The sequence below is a fragment of the Eucalyptus grandis genome, chromosome 7 (genome assembly GCF_016545825.1).
Source record: "Eucalyptus grandis isolate ANBG69807.140 chromosome 7, ASM1654582v1, whole genome shotgun sequence".
In the NCBI taxonomy this organism is placed as follows: domain Eukaryota; kingdom Viridiplantae; phylum Streptophyta; class Magnoliopsida; order Myrtales; family Myrtaceae; genus Eucalyptus; species Eucalyptus grandis.
Genome location: NC_052618.1, coordinates 40321478 through 40343216, shown reverse-complemented (window position 1 = coordinate 40343216; position 21739 = coordinate 40321478). Strand labels below are relative to the sequence as shown.

The window sequence follows — 21739 nt, the reverse complement described above, 5'->3', positions numbered from 1 at the left end:
GAGTAAAGTATTTGAAATTCAAACTTTTTAGCCAATTCTTATTTAGAAAGACTTGTCTTATATAGAGGAGGTTGGGGCCATTATAGACCTTTTACAAGCTAGTATGGCTTTCATTACTGGCCAACAAAATGTAAAAGGGAGAATGATGCAAACATTTCATGATTTTAGCTCAATATGCAATTTGGTCACTAAATTTGAAATTTATTGAATGTAGTTCATGAACTTTAGCACAATTTGCAATGTGATTCATAAACTTTTAATTTGTTCAATATAGTTCTTGAACTTTTGATATATGTTTAATACAGTTCCTTAACTATATGAAGATGTACAATATAGTCCATGGTCTTGAATTAATGGAAGGACTACATCGAATATTTTCATATAGTTTAGGGACTATATTGAACATATACTAAAAGTTCAAGAACCATATCAAATTAATACAAAGTTCATGGACTACATTGCAAGTAGGCTTAAGTTTAAAGATCATATTGAACAAATTTAAAGTTCAAAGACTAAATTGTACATTAGCCAAAGTTCAGGGATTCTTTGTCATTATCCTAACGTACAAAGCCTATTAGGGCTGGGTTTTGTCACACCTCAAACCTTGAGCACGTGAACATCGCGCATTGGTCGATTAGCTTACGACATCCTAGGACGCGGTGTCGACCAATTCTTTTTATCTTTCAATTAAACACAAACAGAAACATTTAACAAAAATAACACCTAGTCAAACAACAAACACCGGGGATAGTAAAATCACATCAAACAATTTCCAAAAGCATAACTTTTTTTCGCAAGAGTTCAATTATGTACCCTAAGTATAACATCAATAGAAAATTGGTTTATTATTGTTCGATGCAAGTATCGTAAATGTGTGGAACCATTGTGTACCGACTACGTACTTCTATCGAATTGACTTATATTCGTTCATTAATTAACTTATAACAGTGCATTATTGACCCTTATTGATCCTTATAGTCAAGCAGTCGATTTATGATCAAATTCTCTGGTCTTTTGCGTTTTTAACCATTTCATATATTTCGAACATTACCAAATTTTGGGATATCACAACTCTTTTCATTTTACAAAAACTTATTTTTCAAAATTTGAACTATTACAACTCTTCAACAAAAAGGTAGGGTTGTTGCCCCTTAGTATCTCTAGCTTCCTCCGTTTTGTGGTGTTGCTAGACCACCTTGACTAAGGGGATCATTTTGTTGCACAACATTTGCTCCTTTCAATCCACTATCCAAACTAGTCTCTTCACGTATCACATTCTGTCATCCACGTTTATTTCCTCGAAATTTAGCACCTAGGCTGGATTAGATTCATACTTCCTCAGCATTGATATGTACACTTGAGTAAGTCTTGATGGCAACGATAGACGATAGGTTAGAGTCTCAATCCGCTTCAAAATCTCGAAAGGGCCAACGTTTCTCAAGCTCAACTTTCCCTTTTTGCCAAAATGCGAAGTGCCTTACGTCGCTAACATTTTGAGAAAACCGTTTTCATCCACTTGAAACTCCAAATACCTACGACATTTATTTATATAGCTCTTATGACGGCTTGGGGTGGCGGGATGAGCGGTGAAAATGGTGGTGGCAAATGGTGTTGATGGTGAAAAATGAAAGAAAAAAGGAGAAGAATGAGAAGAACGAGAAGAAGAAGATGAATGAGCTTGAGGGAAAATGGAAGCAAGGGAGGAGGAGTAAGGATCGGCTAAGAGGGGTGAGGGGGGGGTGGTGAATGGCATGAGAGAGAGAGAGAGAGAGAGAGAGAGAGAGAGAGAGAGAGAGAAAGAAGGGGGAGAGAGATATTTTCTTAAAATTTTCCCCAAAATCATTAAAAAAATCCAACAAATTCCCCAAAACCCTCATGAATTTCCTCTCCACCCTTCCTTTATTCCTTTTGTCTTCCGGTCCATAAATGTAAGGGCATTTTGGACATTTTCCACACTTTTGACCTAATTTTTAATTTTGCCCTTGGGCTCGTTTGTTTGGATTGGGTTTGGTGGGCTTGGCTTGGTCCATTTGGGCCTCCTTGGCTCATTCACATGGGCGTGAGGCCCAATGGCCCTCGCTTGGGCTTCTCTTTCCAATGTCCAATTCTTGATTGATTAATCATTTTCCAAGAATTTTAAACTTGCCAGTAATTCAAAGGACAATGAGGCAACGTCCAAAGAATTAGTTTTGAAACCCATGAAAATTCAATATCCGAAATTAAATTAAATTTTATGAAATGCAACTTTAGTATGACCTAAATTATTGGGTGGCTTTTTGGGATATTCGTGCTGTTGACCCATGATCGATAAATTTCAATCCACGTTTGTACCTCTTCAAATCATGAATGACTCTCAATTATCATGTAATCACAAGAGTTTAATTGCGTACCTTGAGTACGAGATCAGTAGAAAATTGGTTTATCGTTGTTCAATTTGAGTATCGTAATTGTGCGAAACCACCCATGAACCAACTATGTACTTCAGTTCAATCGACTTATATCCGTTTGTTAATTGACTTATAATAGTGCAGTATTAACCCATATTGATCCTTATGGTTCATGATTGATCTCTAATTGAATTCTCGATCTTTCGCATTTTTAACTTTTACGACATTCTCCAATAGATTAGTTAAGTCATGAAATATCAGTTCGGAATAAATTAACTACCAGTGCATTAATGAAGTAACTATTTCATATATTTCGAATGGGGCCAAAATTTCAGAGTATCACGGTTTCCTACCTTGATTGCTGCTGCTGGTGCCCAGGTTCTCGAAGGCTTACCATGTCCCATGGATTATTCCCGAGATTCATCCATAGGCTCTAGTAGGCTTCGTTTGGGTTTGGCAAGTGCTTGTCGGAAGAATTACCAAAAAGTCATAAACCTATTACAATTGTGCCAATTAGCCCTAAACTTTTTTTTTGTCCAATTTAGTCCTAAACCTTTTATAATTGTGCCAATTCAGTCCATCGGCCAAAATTGGCTGGCCGTGGCCGCGTGGACGCCGGCGGGGGACGGCCGGCCGGCGAGGTAATTTTTTTAATTTTTAAATATAATTTTTTTTTCCCTTCTTCTCCTTCCTTTGGCCGGACGCCGGCCAAAGGTGAGGGCCGGCGAGGCGAGCCTCGCCGCCACCGGCGGAGGCGAGCCTCGCCCGGCGGCGCGGGCGGCGTCACGAGATCTAGCGACGCTCGGCCTCGCCCGGTGGCCGACAAGGCTGCCGTCACCATCACCACCTCCATTGCCTCCCCCGTCCCCGATCGTCGGCACGATCTCCCCCTTCGAGCTCAGCGGCCCTCCCCGGCCGTGACCGTTGCCAAAACCCTGTTCCGGCGCCTCGGACCGACGAGGACGAGATCGAGCTCCTCCACGAGTTCCTCGACTACACCACGCGCGCGCGGGGCCTCGCCCTCGCCGGTGGCTGCGAGGGCCGAGCTCGCCGGATGGGCGAGGCTCGGCCTCGCCCGGCGACCGCGAGGCCGCGGTCGCCAGATCCGGTGAGGCTCGGTCTCGCCCGGCCATGGCGAGGTCGAGCCTCGCCAAATCTAGCGACGCCGCCTCACCGTCGGCGGGCGAGGCTCGCCTCCACCGGTGGCCGGCGGGGTGAGCCTCGCCGGCCCTCACCCCGGCCTGGGGACGCCGCCCAAAGGAAGGAGAAGAAGGCCTAAAAAAAAAAAAAAAAAGAATTAAAAAATATTTAAAAATATTTAAAAATTCGAAAAAAATAAAAAATATTAAAAAATTACCTCATGGGCATTTGTCCCCACCAAAGCATCCACGTCGGCGCGGCGGCCAATTTTGGCCGGATGGACTGAATTGGCACAATTATAAAAGGTTTAGGACTAAATTGGACAAAAAAAAAGCTTAGGACCGAATTGGCACAATTGCAATAGGTTTAGGACTTTTTGGTAATTCTCCGGTGCTTGTCGGATGGCAACCCGATCGGCGATATGATTGAAAATATCCTATGACATCTTTTCCTGGTATGGACTAGGCCATACGTTTTAGGCTCCGATGCAAAACGCCCCTTGAAATTTTTCTCTCTCTGTGGTAATTTGCTGGTAGTATTTTAGATAGAAACATGAAAATCACTCAGTTCAGATGTCCCTCGGAAGAAACAGTTCCTTTTGTTTGCTCTTGGACACCTTTCAAGTGTATCCGATTGCCTCTACGCTTAGAAAATAGGCAAACGAGTTCCATAAGTGACGATTGGAACCGACGTTGGAATAGGGGACTGATTGCAATAACTTAGGATTGGCTAAGAGCGATTTAAGATCGATGCACATAAGGTTGAAACACACGGAGTGGATCGATGATGATGATCACGTAAGACCCACAGCGATCGTCCATCAATAGGTGGATACTGGTTAACGGTAGATACCGCGTTAGGAATATGACTCTGGTGATTGCAAATCACTGCACATCAATATAAGACCAACCAATGGCAATTAGAGGCCTATTGCAATGGCCTAAGGGTGAGCTGCGACGACGATCCATGGCCAAACTCTATCGGGCTGTGCAGCAAGTACGCATCGAGGCGATCCAATACTCTTGAACACACTCTTAAGAAGCACGGCATTTTGAACTAGGGTTGCAGCCTTTGCATGGCCTGGGTCGAATGGTCTCTGCTAGGTACGCGCCGCATGCCACAACCTAAAGTTGAGATGCCGTGGGAGTGGCTGAGTTGCGGCGTCGGTGGCTGACTTGCAAAAGAGTGAGTTGAGCACAGCAATAGGATGAATGCAGCAACCACAACTGTATCTTCATGCATTTTTTCCTTCTATTAAAATGATTTTTACCAATTTTTGTTCTATCAGTATAATCAAGTAGCAGAAATCTCTACGCAAATGGCATACTTGAAGGGCCAACCATAGAATGATCCCCAGTACTAATATCTGTTTCCCAACTCTAGCCGATCTGCTGCCGCGGTTTATGAGTACTCCCTCTTTTCCTCGTCTGTTATGCCTTCTCAAACTTGTCTTGGTGACATTACTTTTTGATACAGTTTCATCCCCTCTGCATCATCTGCTCCAAGATTCACCGTTCGACTGATAATGCAAAATAAATTGCTGTGCGACACTTTCTACCGTTAAAGCTGCAACTCTATACCATCGGAGGTCTGGTTTTAGGAGAACATTCAACTCCAATAAAGGTGCAATCGTAGACTGGATCTAGCTAAAGCAAAAACCTCGTCAATGCCAGCTTCTAGGGAAACGTTAAATTCGGGTTCGGTGCAGCGGCTGTGTGCCATTTCATGACTCGCAAGTAGAAGTAACAATCTTCTGCTTCTCTGTAATAACTGATTAATGAGCGTGCTCATTCGGGACAATGAGAGGCACCGTGATCCAGTCGTCAGATTGGTGCATAGTCACCTACAACTTTAAAAGAATAGTCTATACACGGCTCCAAGCTGGTGAGAAGGTGCTTCCTTGCAAAATTTGACACTCGGGAGATTAATCCTTGGCCTGAGATTGTGCCCGGAAAATATTTGAAGGATCTGCATAGCAGATCAATGACTGGCCATAGTTTCAGAACAAGTTTAGTAGCTCCAGAGCATTTCCCATACAAGAAGCCGGGGTGCACCCCTGAGTTGAAAGTTAAACTGGACCGTATAGTTCACCCATCATCATTGAATTTTAGGAGAAACGGAAACAAAATACCTTCAAAGACTTTAGGTAGCATAGAAACATCACCTGACACATAATGTTTGAGCTACATAATCAACTTTAAGAAACAAACAAGCTTTTTGCAGGAATCAAGACTGCCAATCTTAAACCTGAAACCATATGATTGCATCAATTCGGAGCATCCCTATTGATCATTCATCAAGTATTAAGCTCCCAGTCCATCCACACTAGACCATGATTCATTCATAACAAGAATTATAGATGCTAGGCACCCCAGACTTATAGACTTGGCAATCATATTCAGTTGGCTAGCCAGTGTTTCCGTGAACTTTCAAAGTGTGCTGACGCATTCAAATGAGAGTTCAATTCATCTCAGCTATGGAGAAAACAACACATCTCTTGATTCAATCTCCGTAAGAATTTTGCATTTCAGCTAAGCACACCAAGCAAACCACCAGCAAACAACATCATTAAGGCCATGCAACACATCTACAGATTAGATACCAAAATTCTGCACTGAATTTGCCAAAAGGATCATTTCACTCAACATGTGAATTGTTTGACTAGAACCATATACAGGATGACTTCACCTGGAGCATCAGAAATACAGATAACAGCTAAAGCTATTCTACAAAAATTTTGTAAGAATGAATGAAGGATGTAACTACTACCTCAGGTAAATCCTCCAATCAAATTGAACTTATGTAAGAACTTCTTTTGATCACAATCCAGCATCTCACTCAAGCTACAGCTGATGTTCCTTTGGCTCAATATTTTGTAACGTAGCTCTAGTCTCTTTTTCAGACTATGATGAAAGAATTCAGGATAATCAGCAGCTTCATTGAGTTGTCTCCCCATTATATCGACCAAAAACCTAATCCGAGGTTTTAAAGAGTTGTTAATGCTTTTAATCAGAACAGGAGGATAACCAGTCACCAAAGTTGCTATCTGCCCGTGGTTGAATCCACAGCTTTTCAGAAAAGTGACATTGTGTCTTAGAATCTTGTTCACGTCTCGACACAAGATTTCAGGGAAGGTTATCAACACCTTTTGAAGATCCACCTCTTCGAGACCTAAGGATTTTAAAAAGTCATAGGTGGGGCGCAGTCTCTTCTCAACACTATAGCCCATGATAAACGGGTTCTTCACCAGAACTTTGCCTATCATTCCTTCTCTCGTAAGGCCAATACTAGCAAGAAAGTTCACAGTTTCTGTTAGCTTAGACTCAATGCTGTAGCTAATAAGCCTCGGGTTAAGCAAAACAATTTTGCCAACTTGCTTTTCAGGGACCCCCATTGCCTGAAAAAAAGCCAGTAGCGGACAGAGCTTCCCCTCCACGCTATGGGAAAGTATTTGAGGGAACTTCACAATGGCAGAGGCGACTTCATTAGGTCTTGTTCCTAGTGTAGAGAGGCATTCTACCGTTGGAATAAGCTTCTCGTCAAGGCCAAGTGCGAGGATTTTCGGGCATTTAGAAACAACATGAGGAAGCTTTCTCTCCTCAATGCCAATGCTCCTCAAGTACTCCCAATTTTCTGAAGCCCTTTCCTTTTGCACCGATGCAAGGCGCTTGCACCTTTTGAACATTTCACTTATACTCTTGTCGTTGAAACCCCGGTCACGGAAGAACCACATGATGCTGCCACCAGTTTGACTTGAATTGCCTTCCATGATGTCTGTGGGAACACGAAATTTCTCTAGTTATCATCCTATTCACAGTTGGGTACGAAGAGAGCAGAACGTGGCAATTGGTAAACGGCATGGACATGAAGACTGTTCATTTTTTAGCTAAGCGAAATAAATGAAAGAGCACGATGTGAACAAGAACAATTTCATCTAACACACAAGTTCGGCAAAAGATACAGCAATCAGCACTCGAAAGACCACTTAGCTATCAGCCCTCCACTTGCTTAGCACCAACCTTAACATTGCCAGAAACCACAGATAAAAGAAAACCCATTTCCGCTAGAGGATTGAGGAACCCAACAACCCCTATCGTTCAAGAAAATCGAGACTCACAAACATGAATTGAATCACAGGCCACTCTCAAGCCGGAAGAGCTTACGGGTCGGTTCTTTGAAGGCGGCTATCGTTCTGGTTGTATCCGAATTGGCAGGCGATCTGTTTAAACTCCGGTTGAGAAAAAGGGAAGGGGGGAGAAAAGGGTCGTCGTCGTCTTCTTCGACCCTCGTGCGGCCATATTCTGGACTTTCAGAAGACGAGCATTTGCATTTGTCTGAAACCTTATCTGGGATGCCCTGTAAATTTTCTCTGCTTCGAGGAGAGACGGAGATCGTATTCTCTGCGATGCGTACTGGGCCCTGGCTCGATCCGACGGCTATTTTGCTGTTTGGTGATAATGTGTGCTCTTTTTTATTTATTTTTTCTGTTCCTTTTTTCTTTTCCTTTTCCAAGCTCTCGTTTTTGCTCTTCTAGCAATTTTTCTAGAGTTAACTAGCCTATATAAAAGGAAGAATTAATATTATGAAAAACTCCAAATTGATACACTTGTAATTAATTTATTTTAAACTAATTTTTTTCACCACAAAAATCCTAAATTGAACAAATTTACTATCTATTAATTTATATTAAATTTTATTTTTAAATTTCTGAATTAAATATAACACGTGTGAATTGACGGATTTTTCAGTTTATGGTATTTCACTTCGTTTGTCATATATGTACTGATATATTATTTCATGTGGTATTTATTTAATTTAATGAAAATTAATAGACATAAATTTTATCACAAATGTACAGGTTTGTGATTTTTGTGGCGAAAAATTAGTTTGAAATAAATTTGTCATAAATGTACAAATATGAGATTTTTTGTAAAATTAACCCAAAAAAGAAAAGGAGGATTTTCATTGAAAATCTTAATTCATGTCCATCGTAATATTACTATCCAATATTCTTTTCCATGACATCAAAATTGCCAATTTCCACTCGTCTAACACATATCTCCAATACTGTCGTTAAAAATCTTCTATGGGCTTGACGTGGTAAAAATTTGCAAACTCATTTTTAAAAATCCTATTTTATGCTTTCCTTTTCTCTTTGATTTATTGCTTTTTCTTTTTTTACCTTCCTCTTTCGTGTTCATCCTTCATTCACTGAAATTCAAGCCAACCTTTTATCGATTCCTCCTAATTTGAATCAAGAATTTGACGCTTTCCTCTCCTTTGGTTTTATTTTCCTTTTCTCTTTTTGTTGCTCTTTTCAAATTTTCTTTTTCTTTTTAATTTTTTTTTTCATATGTGGCTCTCGCAAGACATCACCTCAGTATTAATTATTCTATAAAAAAATGAATAATGCCACGTCGGATGTTTAATAAGTGATTTTTTAACCATGATGGAGGATACATGCATCACACTAATACAACTTTGTAGTATTGTGTCACGATGGACTTAATTTTTCATTTTTAGTTATATTTTCCTTATAAATAAATCTCGGTGATCTTTTTCATGCCAAAAGATATCTCTAGCTAAATTCAAATCTAATCAATGTAGCTTGAATGGAGCTCGATTTAAAAAATTGGATTTGGTTGAGTACCTACCGGCCTTTGTGATTAAAATTATGTGAAATCTCAAATCGGTACACCATTTATCCGAAACTGATACATCTATAATAAATTAATTTGGGGTAATCTAGTAAGAATATACACATTTAAAATTTTTTGTGATATGAAAATTACTTTGAAGTAAATATAAGATTGAATCTTTTTGTAATATTAAGTCAAAATTTTGGGGTATCCATGATATTAGAAAGGGTTAATATCTTAAAAAACCCTAAATTGGTACACATGTGACAAATTTACCCCCAAACTAATTTTTTTTACCATAAAAACTCCAAACTAGTACATCTATGACAAATTTACCTCAACTGACCATAAAAACCCAAAAACTTGTATATTTATGACAAATTTATCCCAAACTAATTTATTTGATCATAAAAAAACCCCAAACTGGTAAATTTGTGACAATTATACCCTCTGCGAAATTGGATTAATACAACAAAAAAATTGCAAAAATTGTAAACTGTGACAAACGAAGTATAAAATCTCAAATTAGTATACCGGTCAATTGTCACGTGTAATTTAACTTACGAAAACTAACAGAGGGTAAATTTGTCACAAGTGTATCAGTTTGGGGTAAATTTGTCAAATGTATATTAGTTTGGGGTTTTTGGTGGTCAAAAAAATAGTTTTTGGTAAATTTGTCATAAGTGTACCAGTTTATGGTTTTTTTAGAGTATTAACCCTATTAGAAAAGGTTTTAGATTTTGAGGTTTCGCCATTTTGCAAAAAATGCAAAATTTTGAAAAATATTTTTGAGGAAACCATTTTCCAAGAAAATAACAATATTTTGGATGTTCTGTTGGATTCGAAAACAAAATGGAAAATATTTTCCTCCATGCACTCATTTCAATAATTATTTCATCTTTTTAAAAAAAAAAAATTAAGTTGATTTTTAATTTTATTTTACTTTTTTAATCAACTCTTAATTATTCTTTAATTTTCTTTTTCTTTTTCCTTGGCTGGTCGCCAACCATGGAGACTGGTCACAAGCAAGCTCGGGCCTAGCCATAGGTCGGCGAGGCTCAAACTCTCCACATATCACGGCCGATGGCGTGGCAATGCTCGCTGGCCTGGAAAAGGCTTGCCAGATCGATAAGCTAGAGGCTTGCACTCGCCTTGCTTGCTTGTGGCCGATGCCAGCCATTGCAGTGGTTGGCAACGAGTGAAAGAAGGAAAAAAGAAAGAAAGAAAGAAAAAATAAAAAGAATTCGAAATTCAAATTTTTTTAAAAGCATAAAAGAGAAATAAAATGGATTAGCAAGACAGTGACCGAGGAAAATGCTTTTCACTTTGTTTTCCCCAACTTGAAAAATGAAAAACATTTTCTTCTATTTAAGAACGCTTTTTCCATTGGTAGAAAATGTTTCTTAAGACTAGATCATTTTTCATGAAACAAACGTAGGAAAATGCAAAAACGTTTTTCTGAAAATTATTTTTCATGAAATGAATGAAATTTGATATTTTAGGTATTTGTAAATCTGGCACAAATGCTAGGCATAGTTTAGACTTTTCGGTGAAATTTCCCAAATCCATGTCAGCTCTGTTTGCCCGCTGTCATTTAAATAAGCCAACATCTCAAATCTTTAGTAGTAGTATTGGACAAAACTATGATGGAGGGTATTTTTGGGTTATTCACACAAGTTTTGGAGTTTTGGTGATGATAAAAAAAACAAGTTTGGGGTTATGGTGATCCAAGTAGGCACAGCTTGATTTTTTTTTTTCCTAACATTTTTTTGCTTTTTATTTGATATTTGGTCAACGCAAATGAATAGAAATTGGAATAAAAAATAAAGTATTCCTCAAGTTTTCGTACTACATATGGCAAATGAAACATAAGTTCAACTATTAATAATTATTTGTCACCAATCATATACAATTACCTAGTTCATGTCAAATAACAAATTAAACTATTACAAACCTAATTAATAACGTAAATATCCAATTGAACTCAATAATTTAATCACGTGTGAAGCTAAATTCATCATTATTTTAGTCCATAAAAAAAGAAAATCACGGTGGAAGCAGTAGCAAATAAAATAGTGCGACAGACTATCACTAACCATGTCCACACTTCCTCCATGATCACACAAAAACATATCCTAGTTCACTATAATGCAAATTGCAAACAGAGAGCAATTCTTCAGAGTTAGGAATTCATCTTCGTCCAAAGACCTTCCCAATCGTAATTACTTCACAAGGAATTGCCGCCCGGGTTCGAGTGCAAAACGATACAAGCTTTTCAAATTTGGCACAGGTAGAGATATTTTTGCTCTCTTGTGCTGCTTGAAGCCTAAATGAATAGATATATTTTGCTCACTTGACAAGTACTTACTTCACAAGAAATTCTAAGTCACAAATGAAATTGCATGCCGACGCATAGAGCGGGAGCATGTGTGCACCTACAAATTCACTGACAGATAACAAGCTGTGAGGCAAGATATTTTGAATACTATTTTCGAAAACAATTTTTGTTTAGAAATGTTTTTTTTTTCATTCACTGGACAATTTTCTAACATTTGAAGGTGTTTGCTAATTGTCCAAAACTTTTATTTCTAGAATAGAAATGCTTTTGATACAACCATTAGATTCTTTTATGACTAAAAATTTCATTTAATTTTTTAAAATAATTTTATTACATTTTTGTTTTTCCTTTTGTTTTTCTTCTTCTTCTCCTCTTCCTTTAGCTAGTTACTAGCCTCAGGGACCTTGTTGGAGTGATGCCGGCCCCTAGAGAGGCTTGGCCTCTTCGAGCCACCACAAGGTCAGCCTCACCATGGCCGAGCATAAGGTTGACCTCACCCAAATCTCGCGAGGCTCGACTTCGCTGCGGGCCAACGATCCTCAAGTGAGGTCGTTGACCCTCATCTAGCCAATCGTTGGCCATGAATAAGGTCAATGACTAACAAGAGGGAAAAGAAGATAAAGAAAAGAAGAAAAACTTCATTTTGGAATTATTCCCAAGAACAAATAAATGATTTTTTTTTTTTTTTTTTACTTCTTGATTCTATTCAAAATCTATTTTCAAGAACAATTGTTGTCAGGAACAAATAAATTAACAAGTAAATTTTTATTTTTATTTTTATTTTGTTTTAGGAAACAAAAGAATAGAATTAGATACCGTTGGACCTATTACCAAACATGCCCTTAAAAAGGAAGAAAGGTCATAACAATCAATACCCAAGAGATGTTTGGATACAGTGTATATGATTGTTTGGCAACTAGCACCATCCTTACTCTTCATACAATCTGTTCATTTTAACACTAACACTGCCTCCTAGATAAGAGACAAATTCCAAAAATCTGCGTAAGGAAAGGAAGCATCACATCGGAGAGGACACAGAGACCAGACGAGTGAGTAATGGTGAACTCAGACGACAAGAGAGGCCTGATCCTCTACTTGCCAAGACCCGCCCCCTGACCACTTCTACTTTGAATCATCGAAAAATCAGAGCATGGAGAAAGGAGATAATTAATCTCACAGATGAGAGATAAGGTATTGCACAAGGAGGCCGATTGTATATTCGGGTAATCCATCAGGTAATTCAAGGCAATAAAGGAGCTTGTATATGTCATATGTCACAACAGATTTCGCCCCGTAACAAAGCTCCAAGTCGGCACCAGATTCACGTATGACAGAGCACATTTGACCAAGAATTGCCCGGCATCAATCATCTTTCAATCTCCTGAGGAGCTTTGAAACCCAGCCTCGGACCCGGCGCTTCAAAGTGTAGCCCAAAAAACACCAGCAACAAGGGAAATCGCGCAGAGCTTCGAACAAGTCCACAAAGATACCACCCCTCTGCAGTAAGACATACAACAAGAAAAAATATGCGATCGCAAACTTATTCCCATCATCCCATCTGGCAAAAAGACTAGACTTGGATGAATTACCAAAGAATCGGTTCATAGATGTTCGACAACTACTCCTAGAAAGAGTATCAACATAGCTCGACATTTAGCAGGTGCAGTTGACATCAGGAAAGACGAAGTCATATTTGGCCAAAGGGTAAAGCCACTAAAGCGTACGCTCGCCAGAACTTCGAAAGCCAAAGAATCACAGCAACGTACAATACCCCAAAAAGTTAAACATTGCTTCTTTTGAAAAGACTGAAATAGCTAAAACAATGACTGAATCGGGCATTATGCAAACAAGTCATTAAAAAAAAAGCAAACTTTGACTGAAAAGCACAGTTCCCCAGCTATCTCGCAATTGCTAGACCGGACTAGCCAGAACCAAAGCCTACATTGGCCACGATTGAGCAAGCAAGTCGAGCTGAAAGGACAATTCCGCCATGTCGCGATCACGAAATCGCACCCTCAAACAACAATCTCTCCCCCACCAACCGATCCTCTCTTCCCCGCATTGCAACTCCTTACACCCTCAAATTCAATCACCCAGAACCCCAAAATCTCGATGCTCCCGCAGACGAACCGACACCAAGCCGAGCCCTTTGCGCCAAACATCGAACCCCCCACTAGCCCTACTCCGTCGCCCCAAACCAAGCTTCCCCACTCCGAAATGCATCGAAACCGACAGACCGACCGCGAGGCGGAAAAAGGGGGCATGAATTTTACCGAGGGTTCCTGGTGAACAGGATGGGAGGATGCTCCGCAGCCGACAGGGCGACCCCGACTCCGGGAGCCCTTCCTTCGCCGCCGAAATGCGTGCTCCCGGACGGCGGCGCCGGCGGACGCGAGGTGCTCAGCTTGACGTCCTTGACGAGGTCGCGCACGGCCTTCTGTATGCTCTCCATGTCGCTGGAGTCGCTCGATGAATTCGATCGAGCTCCCAAACGGTCGGGGAATCTGCGAGCGACCAGGGGGGTTTAGGGTTTTGGGCTGTCGAATTTAGTAGGATGAAATGCCAAAAATGCCCTGGGTGTTCCCGTGGATCATCATGCTGGCTGGGGGGTAGATTCGTCCTTAAGTTCCCGATTGAAGTCGTCGTATGATTCTCTATCGAGATTCAATTTAGGGTTTACGTTCCCTAGCCCCAAAATAGAATGGGGAACTTGAGAATTGGATCGATTCCCATCGATCCAATTCCAAGTTATTCAGAGTAGGCGTTAGGTTCTAAAAATTTGGAGAATCTGTTCAAATGGATAAAATCTCGGTTTGGGATGGAATGGGGAATCCGAAACCTCGAACTTATAACAATTTTTTCTATTTTTCTCGTTTTTATGTTTTCATGCGATTCTACAACATTTCATAATGTCTAATGATGAGTGTGTAATCTGAAAATCACTAATCTGATCTTTCGATTTTTTATTATATCCACAAATGAAACTTTTAATTTGTTGATATTTCATAATCTTCGTTGAGATTAGTGGATTGTAACAAATGACAGTTATTAGAGATGATGATGGTTAACGTAATCATTCAATTAAGTGTATAAGCGGAACTCGAGAAGATCGGGTTTCTAGATATCCAAGTTCTTAAGATTATGGAACTTATTTCGATGCATAGATTGTAGGTTCAAGATGGAACTTGGATGGAACCTATGATGGAGCCGCTCACCCCTACTAGTCGTGCCATAAATGGAAAGTTCGGGATGGAATCGCCCTTGCTCGAGAGTTTTGGAAATGAACATCTGGCCCTCGCGGGCTTGTCGGGCGGCCGCATTTTTATCGTTCATGATCGGGGGCTAAATTCGAACACACGGCAACTCATTTTTAGGGTAATCTAGAAAAGTCCTACTCCGAATAGTCTCTTGAAAAAAGAGGCGTCGCGTCGAATCGAGAAGTAATTTAGCTCTTGCCTATCATGTCGAAATTAGCCATTGTGTTATTTTTGTGTTTCTTTCCTTTGTTCTTTCTACCATGAGGGACTTGTGACTACAGAGTAACTTTCTTTTCTTTCGTACCGTGAGCAACAAAGAAGGGACTTCGCAGTTTTATGCTACGTCCTGGATCGATGTCGTGTACGATTGCTTCCAAGCAATGAGTATAGCGACCGGTGTCCTCTATATCCTCAGCAACACCGTTTGCCAGAACCCGCAATACGGCACTGCGTCGGACGACACGAGTAACAGGAAGATCGCCGCTCGCCTTTTGTATCGGAATCTTTGTACTGTTTTCACTCCATCGTGATTGTTTCCAGTGGATCAATAGGAATTCTGATGAGAGTAATAATCAGGCCAGAACCGGCAAATTTCCGGCCGGCTTATTCAGTTCCCTGAGTTCATCAAATTGCTTTACTGAACCAAATGAATAATATGATGCAGAGACACTTGCAAAGAATACAAATGTGCAGAGCTTCATGCAGTGCCACGGCTAACAAAACTATTTCTTCAAAGAATTGCTTAAAACTTCTCTTGCACATAAATCAGTAACCCCAACCAAGGTGGAGGAAAGACAGAGAAAGAGAGGCAGGACAGTTCTGCTGGTATACTTAGCTTGACTTCCCCTTCCCTTGAAGATCATAAACTGTTCTTTCCAGCTCTTTCAATTCTTGACACATTTTGGGGTCGAACCGCCTTTTAGTATGCTCTATACGTTTGGGAGACTGATGAGAGAGGAACAAGAAAACGTGAAGACGAATTGCCTTCACAATCCATAGCACAAAAACAAAATTTCGCTATTTCTGCTAAAACAGATTATCTTTGGCCCCTAAGATTTCTCTAGCTGATCAAGATAGATTGTTGTACCGTGGCTTCCGTGTTTTTTAGAATGAAGGATTGATCATCTACTTCCTTGGCTCAAGGGAATTGGAAAGTGGACGCGCCAGCCTCGGCCGTACCTCCCTGCGGCGGGTCGATGGCGATCCACAGCAACGATATGGTGATCGCTATGAGGCCGGACCAGACGAACACGATCGTCGGCGTCTTACCTCTCCTGCCCATCAGGCCCTTGGCGAAAGGATACAAGTGAGCCAACACCCAGAAGCTGAAGAAAGCTCCTCCGATGAACTTGCTCCATTGAGGGACTGTGCTGTATATCGTCCTGGAGAACGCGAAGGCGATGGCTATGATGTTGACCATCGCGATGACGATTGGCGGGATCATCAGAGAAGACCACTTCACCAGATAAAGATCCGCGTAGATGTCTTCGTCCTCATCTGCTGCAGATTTGGATGTCAGAGTGAAGGAGATCTCAATCCCTGCTACGACTTTCAGCAGGCCTTGGACCACGGCGTACAAGTGGGCACTTGTGCCGGAGATAAGCCAGAACTGTTCATTCCTCCACCACTCTTCGAGCGCAACGCCGGACCATTTCACCTCTAGGATGGCAAGGCCCATCAGGCACAGCGTAATGATGAGCAAGTAGATCAGGAATGTCACGTTTAAAGTCTGCACGATGAAGCTCCCTGAGAAAAGGGATAGAGCGGGGAGGAAGCAGTAGACGATTAAGAATATAGACGTGAACGGATAGACGCCGACGTTGATATACGATAGGCGTTGCAGGAACTTGAGCTTTCGTGAGGCTAAAAGAGCATTGTTCTGCGAGAAGAAAATCTCCACCGAGCCCGTGGCCCACCTGAGCACCTGATGGAGTCGATCGGTTAGGTTGATTGGAGCCGATCCACGGAACGCATCACGCTTAGTGACGCAGTAGATTGAGCGCCATCCGCGATTGTGCATGCGATATCCCGTCACGACGTCCTCAGTGACTGACCCGTAAATCCAGCCGACCCGATCACCCCATTCCGTTTTGTCTTCATACCTGTTGTTCATAGCAAAACCATTTCAGTTACAAGTCCTAATACTACGCGAGCAGTAACATTACATTGAATTTGAGCTGAAATTTTCAGCTAAAACTTTTTGCCAAGGGTTTGAACTCATTTTGAGAACAATTGGGTACACGAGTATAAGCTGAGTACATACCAGCAAGATATGACCGACACGGCTTCAGCGACGGTGGCAGCATCGAGCGGATCACGTGGGATGCGGAGAGCTCCAGGAGGCCTTCCGAACGCCACCGAAGGATGATCGGCTAGTGGGCGTGCTTGGAACTCAGAAACTGGGATAGACTCTGCCAGTATCGTAGAATTTCCAAACCGCTTGGGCAGTAAATTTACATCCAGGTCGGGGTCGAAGTCGGTGGCGTTTAGGGCTTGGGTCTCGGAGTCGGTCCTAGTTTGCACTTTCTTTGCATGTGGAGGATCAAACCCATATAAAGCGAACCGCCGGAACATACAGCCCGTGCCGACATAGAATGGCCCCTGATATGACACAAACATTGTGACGAACTAAATGAGCTGCAGAAATCATCTTATTTCCTGGAACGAAATATTTAGGGGTGTGATGATGTACCTGCACGCCATCCAGGGCACGCATGTTGCTGTCGAAAAACACGGTGTTACGATTCGCATATCTATCAGAAGGATCGATGCCTTCGAATCTCTGAGGGAACTGAATGTAGCAGATGTCTTCGCCGCCTTTATCCATCATGAAGCACATTCCTTCGCGAATAGCTTTGCAATTGTAGATGTAGTGATCGCAATCGAGATTGAGAATAAACGGGCCATTGGATAATACCGCCGATGCTCGTACCAGGGCATTCATGGCCCCCGCTTTCTTGTTGTGATCGTAGCCTGGACGTTTCTCTCGCGATACGTAAACGAACATGGGGAGTCGGGTGTCTACATCTGTGAAGTCGATGAGCTTATCCTCTGCATTCCCGATCAGTGGATCGGGGCTGGGTGGCTTCAACATCACCTGCAAAGAACACAAGTTTGTTGGCTCAATAATGGGAGAACGTAAATTACGGTATGGCATCCGATCGCTGAACACGAAAAAGAAGATGTGATCGACAATATACCTGAAGAATTCCTGCATGATCGCCTTTGGAATGTTCTGGTGCTGGGTTGGTCCATGTGCCGGGCCAGTGAGTTCCATCGGCCATCCATGTCGCTTTCTGGACCTTGATCGGCTCCAGCGGATCGCCCCGCTCTCTCTCATGTGCTTCAGCATCCTCATCTCCTCCCTCGCGTGGAACGCGTCTGATCTCCTCCTGATAGATTCGGGAAGTGCATTGATCCTCACCTTAAATTCGTCGTACTCCCTCTTCATCTTCCTCCTGTCTTTGACGAAATCCGTTCGGCTCTTGTTCTTGGTGGGGTCGGACTTTATACTGAAGTAGCTCTCGGGATTCCGAGGCTCGATGTTGTGCTTCCGGCAGAAAGGGATCCACAAGTCGGCAAAGCTTGCAGCCTCAGCCATTGCCTCGAATGTAAGAAGGGCACCTCCGTCGTCGGAAATATAGCAGGCTATCTTTTCCACTGGGTAGTCAGCGGCTAGGATAGAGAGGACCGTGTTGGCAGTAACAAGCGGAGGCTCTTTTTCGGGGTCCGCTGTAGAGACAAAAAAGTCGACGCCGGGAAGATCAGAGCGGCCTGTGGGATTGGACGGCGAAGGCAGGTCAAACTTGTCATGGAGGGCCTGAAGGTCCGTGGAGCGGTTGATTGGGCAAAGCTTAGGAATCTGATCGAGGATCCAGGAAAACGCAAACCAGATCTCGCACACGATTGACATGAGCCACAACCAGACCGCATCCTCGTTTGGGTGCGTTACTCGCCAGTGCAGGAAGAAGCCGAGCACCACGAATCGGAGCAAGATCAGCAACCTGGTCATATAGGTCACAGTTATCTGATAATGAACTGTGATCATTGAACAACATGTGCAAACGGCGACTGTGACAATCGCGATGATTAGATCTCTAACCTGTAGGGGCTGATGATGCCATTAGGTACGGGCAATCTCCGGCTGAGGGCTTCCACGGCTTGTCCATTGAGTCCAGCACACCTGAGTGCATCCGCTCCTCCCCGTCGTCCCCGTACATGTCGTCCTCAGGCCAGAACGCACTGCCGTAGCCGTAAGTGCCTTTAGTTTCGAACAGCCACCGGTTGTGGTCAAACTCGCCAGTTTGGTTCCTCTTCATCATGGTCATGTTGTTCGCGTCCCTCTTGTCCGGAGGCGGCAACTGCAGCGCCCGCTTGAGAAATCCTGCACGTCGTCGTCATAATCTGCTGATTTGTATTGCTCCTTGCACCCGGGACACAAACCGGTGTCCTTCTGAGCATCCATATAGCAGTCTCTACAGATTTTGAACCTGAACATCAAAGCTCGAGTTTTTCAGCCCAAGCAAAAGAAGAAACCACACATATTCCATGATATAATCCAGAAACTGACTCATTTCATAGAATCGGACCTTCCAATGAGCCTTCCATTTCAAATTATCAAATTGATCTTCCTTAAATACAAGTTGGAACTCCAAAGATCAATCTTGCCACAATTTGCTCTAGTTCATAACATCCTATATTTTGTATAATTATTGACACTAAAGCCTCAAGCAAACATATGATTGAGAGATTCTAGGTCGAAAGGGATGACAGCACACCTGCATTCGCATGGTGTGACGTCGACGCCACGCTCATCCTTCATGATCTTGCCATCACAAGCCGGCATGGAGCAAGCGGAGCCCTTGGCCCCGGCCATCTGGGGATGGCTCACCTCAGATTCAATCACCTTGTCCATCAGGTGCGCGCGGGTCACGCTGTTGAAGCCCCCTGTGAACAGGGAGTTCGAGACGTACTGCTCCTCAGCCTTCACGGCCACAGACGAGTCCATCGGCTGGTTATCCGGGGTCGGTGGGATGTGCACGGTGTAGTTCATGTAGTCCCCTGACAGCTCCCCGGACATGTCGAGGTCCTCCCTGGACAAGCTGACGTACCTCCCGCTCGAGGTCCGCCTTGCAAACTTCACGGTCTGCCCGGTCGAACTCCGGCTGCCGCCCTGGGAATTGCCCGAACCGGGGGTCCTCATTGCCTTCTTGGACGGTTGGCTCGAAAGAGACGCCATTTCTCAACGCCCTCAAGCGAAACCACCAAATTCTTTTCTACTCTCCTGATCCTCCCCTAGGATTGTATTCTACGGTTCTCTACCACATAAATCTGCATCAGAAACTCACCTTCAGATCATTGAGCAACACACAGAGGACTCATCATCATGGCCGAGTTTCATGAATCGGGGACACGGGGAAGATCAAGGATACTCCGTGTATGAGGAACTTGCAAATGAAGAGCGGATTCCATGGCCATTTTCCTTTTGGGAACTTAAATGCGGAGGAAGGACTGGAACAATGATGATTGAACGTGAAAGATTTGGTGCAAGGAAAATGGGTCGCACGTAAACAAAACAGAGACAGAAAGAAGATAGAAAATTGACAAAGAAGAATGGCGATGGAGGGTGGTGGGTGGTGGGATTCGATGCAATATGGCCCGGAGACTGAGTCAGAGGATGTCTGTTTATGGGGTGTCTGTTCCAACGGTTTTGTAGGAGAGTGCTGCGGGGGATTACCTCTGCAGAAAGGCGATGTGCTTCTCACGACGAGAATCTATATATTTCTTTTTGAGCCATTTCGGTTGTTCGTGTCGATTTTCTTTTGTTGGACAGAGTTTGTTTTATATTCTATTCATTATGTCCATTGTTTATTGAACAGTTACAATCTGGTTACTAAAAACACGTGGGCTCTCGTGACCTTCTGACAAGAAAACTCGACCCGGCCCGAACGTTTGGTGCATAAGTTTTTCGGCGGGCGGGCTTGGACAAATGTTCCTAGGCCCGACCGGTCCGTCCGACGATCACCTCTGGAGTATAAGTTTGAGCCTTAAGCACCCAAGCACAGATGGAGTAGGAAATTTAGTGTTAGGCTCAGAGATGTCCGACAGAAATGGACTCTTCACTAATTGTTGCTGAAAATGGGTATGATAAAGAACATAGATATATGTAGTCAGGCTTTTGTAGAAGCGAAATTGGGTTCCAGATTGTCGCGAATTTTTTGAAGGTGAATTAACTAAAGAAGGCTAATGGATTACTAAGTTCGAAAATTTGGCACGGACCCTCACAAGTCCTACCAATCGCGACTTGATGATAAAAATTAATCTATTCAAACATGCAATTATGCTCAATTTGGAGCCGTCACTAACCAATTATGGCTGGTTAGAAACCCAAGTAAAATATGTGAGAATACTTTACTATTGCGAACCAGAGATTCAAAAGGTCCAGGGACATGGTTACGCTAGATTAGTCTAACGCCATTTCGGTACCTTTTATTTTAATTTTAAAAATATTTTATGGGCAATGTTGATTAATATTAACCTAAGTTACTAACATGCAAATGGTGGTCATGCGGGTGCACAATCAATAAAATAACATTCAATAAAAATGCTTATAAAAATGCATGCCCTAAACATGATTTCTAAAATGACAAGACACCTAATTTTTTTTAAATGTTAATTATATGTAATCTTAATCTAAATTTAATATGCATGGATTTATTTTAATGACATGCGATATGCAATTCATATGGTATAACTTAAACTTATAACTATATATATGCAATCTAATTTATATAATCCTAAATATGCATGTGCTACGTGATATGAGATGAATGACATGGTATTTCTATATGCATGCTCTTTTATGATTTTTTTTTTTATGATGATTCATTTTTTAATGCATATATGCAACCTATGCTAAATAATGATGATATGAGATTGATTATGAATTAACCTATTAACTAACCAAGGAAATGATCT

General features: G+C 42.0%; 3 protein-coding genes across 3 annotated transcripts; all 3 read right to left on the bottom strand.

Annotated features, from left to right (window-relative positions):
* Window positions 1-6126: 6126 nt before the first annotated feature.
* LOC104415932 (transcription termination factor MTERF6, chloroplastic/mitochondrial) lies at window positions 6127-7933 on the bottom strand. Its single transcript, XM_010027359.3, has 2 exons — window positions 7691-7933; window positions 6127-7301 (listed from the first exon to the last, which is right to left on the bottom strand). Exon 2 carries the CDS (start codon window positions 7294-7296, stop codon window positions 6298-6300), a length of 999 nt encoding a protein of 332 aa, XP_010025661.2. The 5' UTR covers window positions 7297-7301; window positions 7691-7933; the 3' UTR covers window positions 6127-6297.
* Window positions 7934-12352: 4419 nt separating this feature from the next.
* On the bottom strand, window positions 12353-13999 carry LOC104415931. The gene is made up of 2 exons (XM_010027358.3): window positions 13778-13999; window positions 12353-13001 (listed from the first exon to the last, which is right to left on the bottom strand). The coding sequence occupies exons 1-2, from the start codon at window positions 13954-13956 to the stop codon at window positions 12923-12925; spliced, it is 258 nt and encodes an 85-aa protein (XP_010025660.2). The 5' UTR covers window positions 13957-13999; the 3' UTR covers window positions 12353-12922.
* A 1427-nt stretch (window positions 14000-15426) lies between these two features.
* Window positions 15427-20042, bottom strand: LOC120296344 (cellulose synthase-like protein D4). Its single transcript, XM_039318211.1, is given in 9 exon segments — window positions 15427-16863; window positions 17025-17362; window positions 17454-17858; window positions 17962-18089; window positions 18092-18765; window positions 18864-18909; window positions 18912-19130; window positions 19133-19251; window positions 19540-20042. Coding segments are annotated over 9 exon segments (3354 nt in total). The 5' UTR covers window positions 20001-20042; the 3' UTR covers window positions 15427-15899.
* Window positions 20043-21739: the final 1697 nt, after the last annotated feature.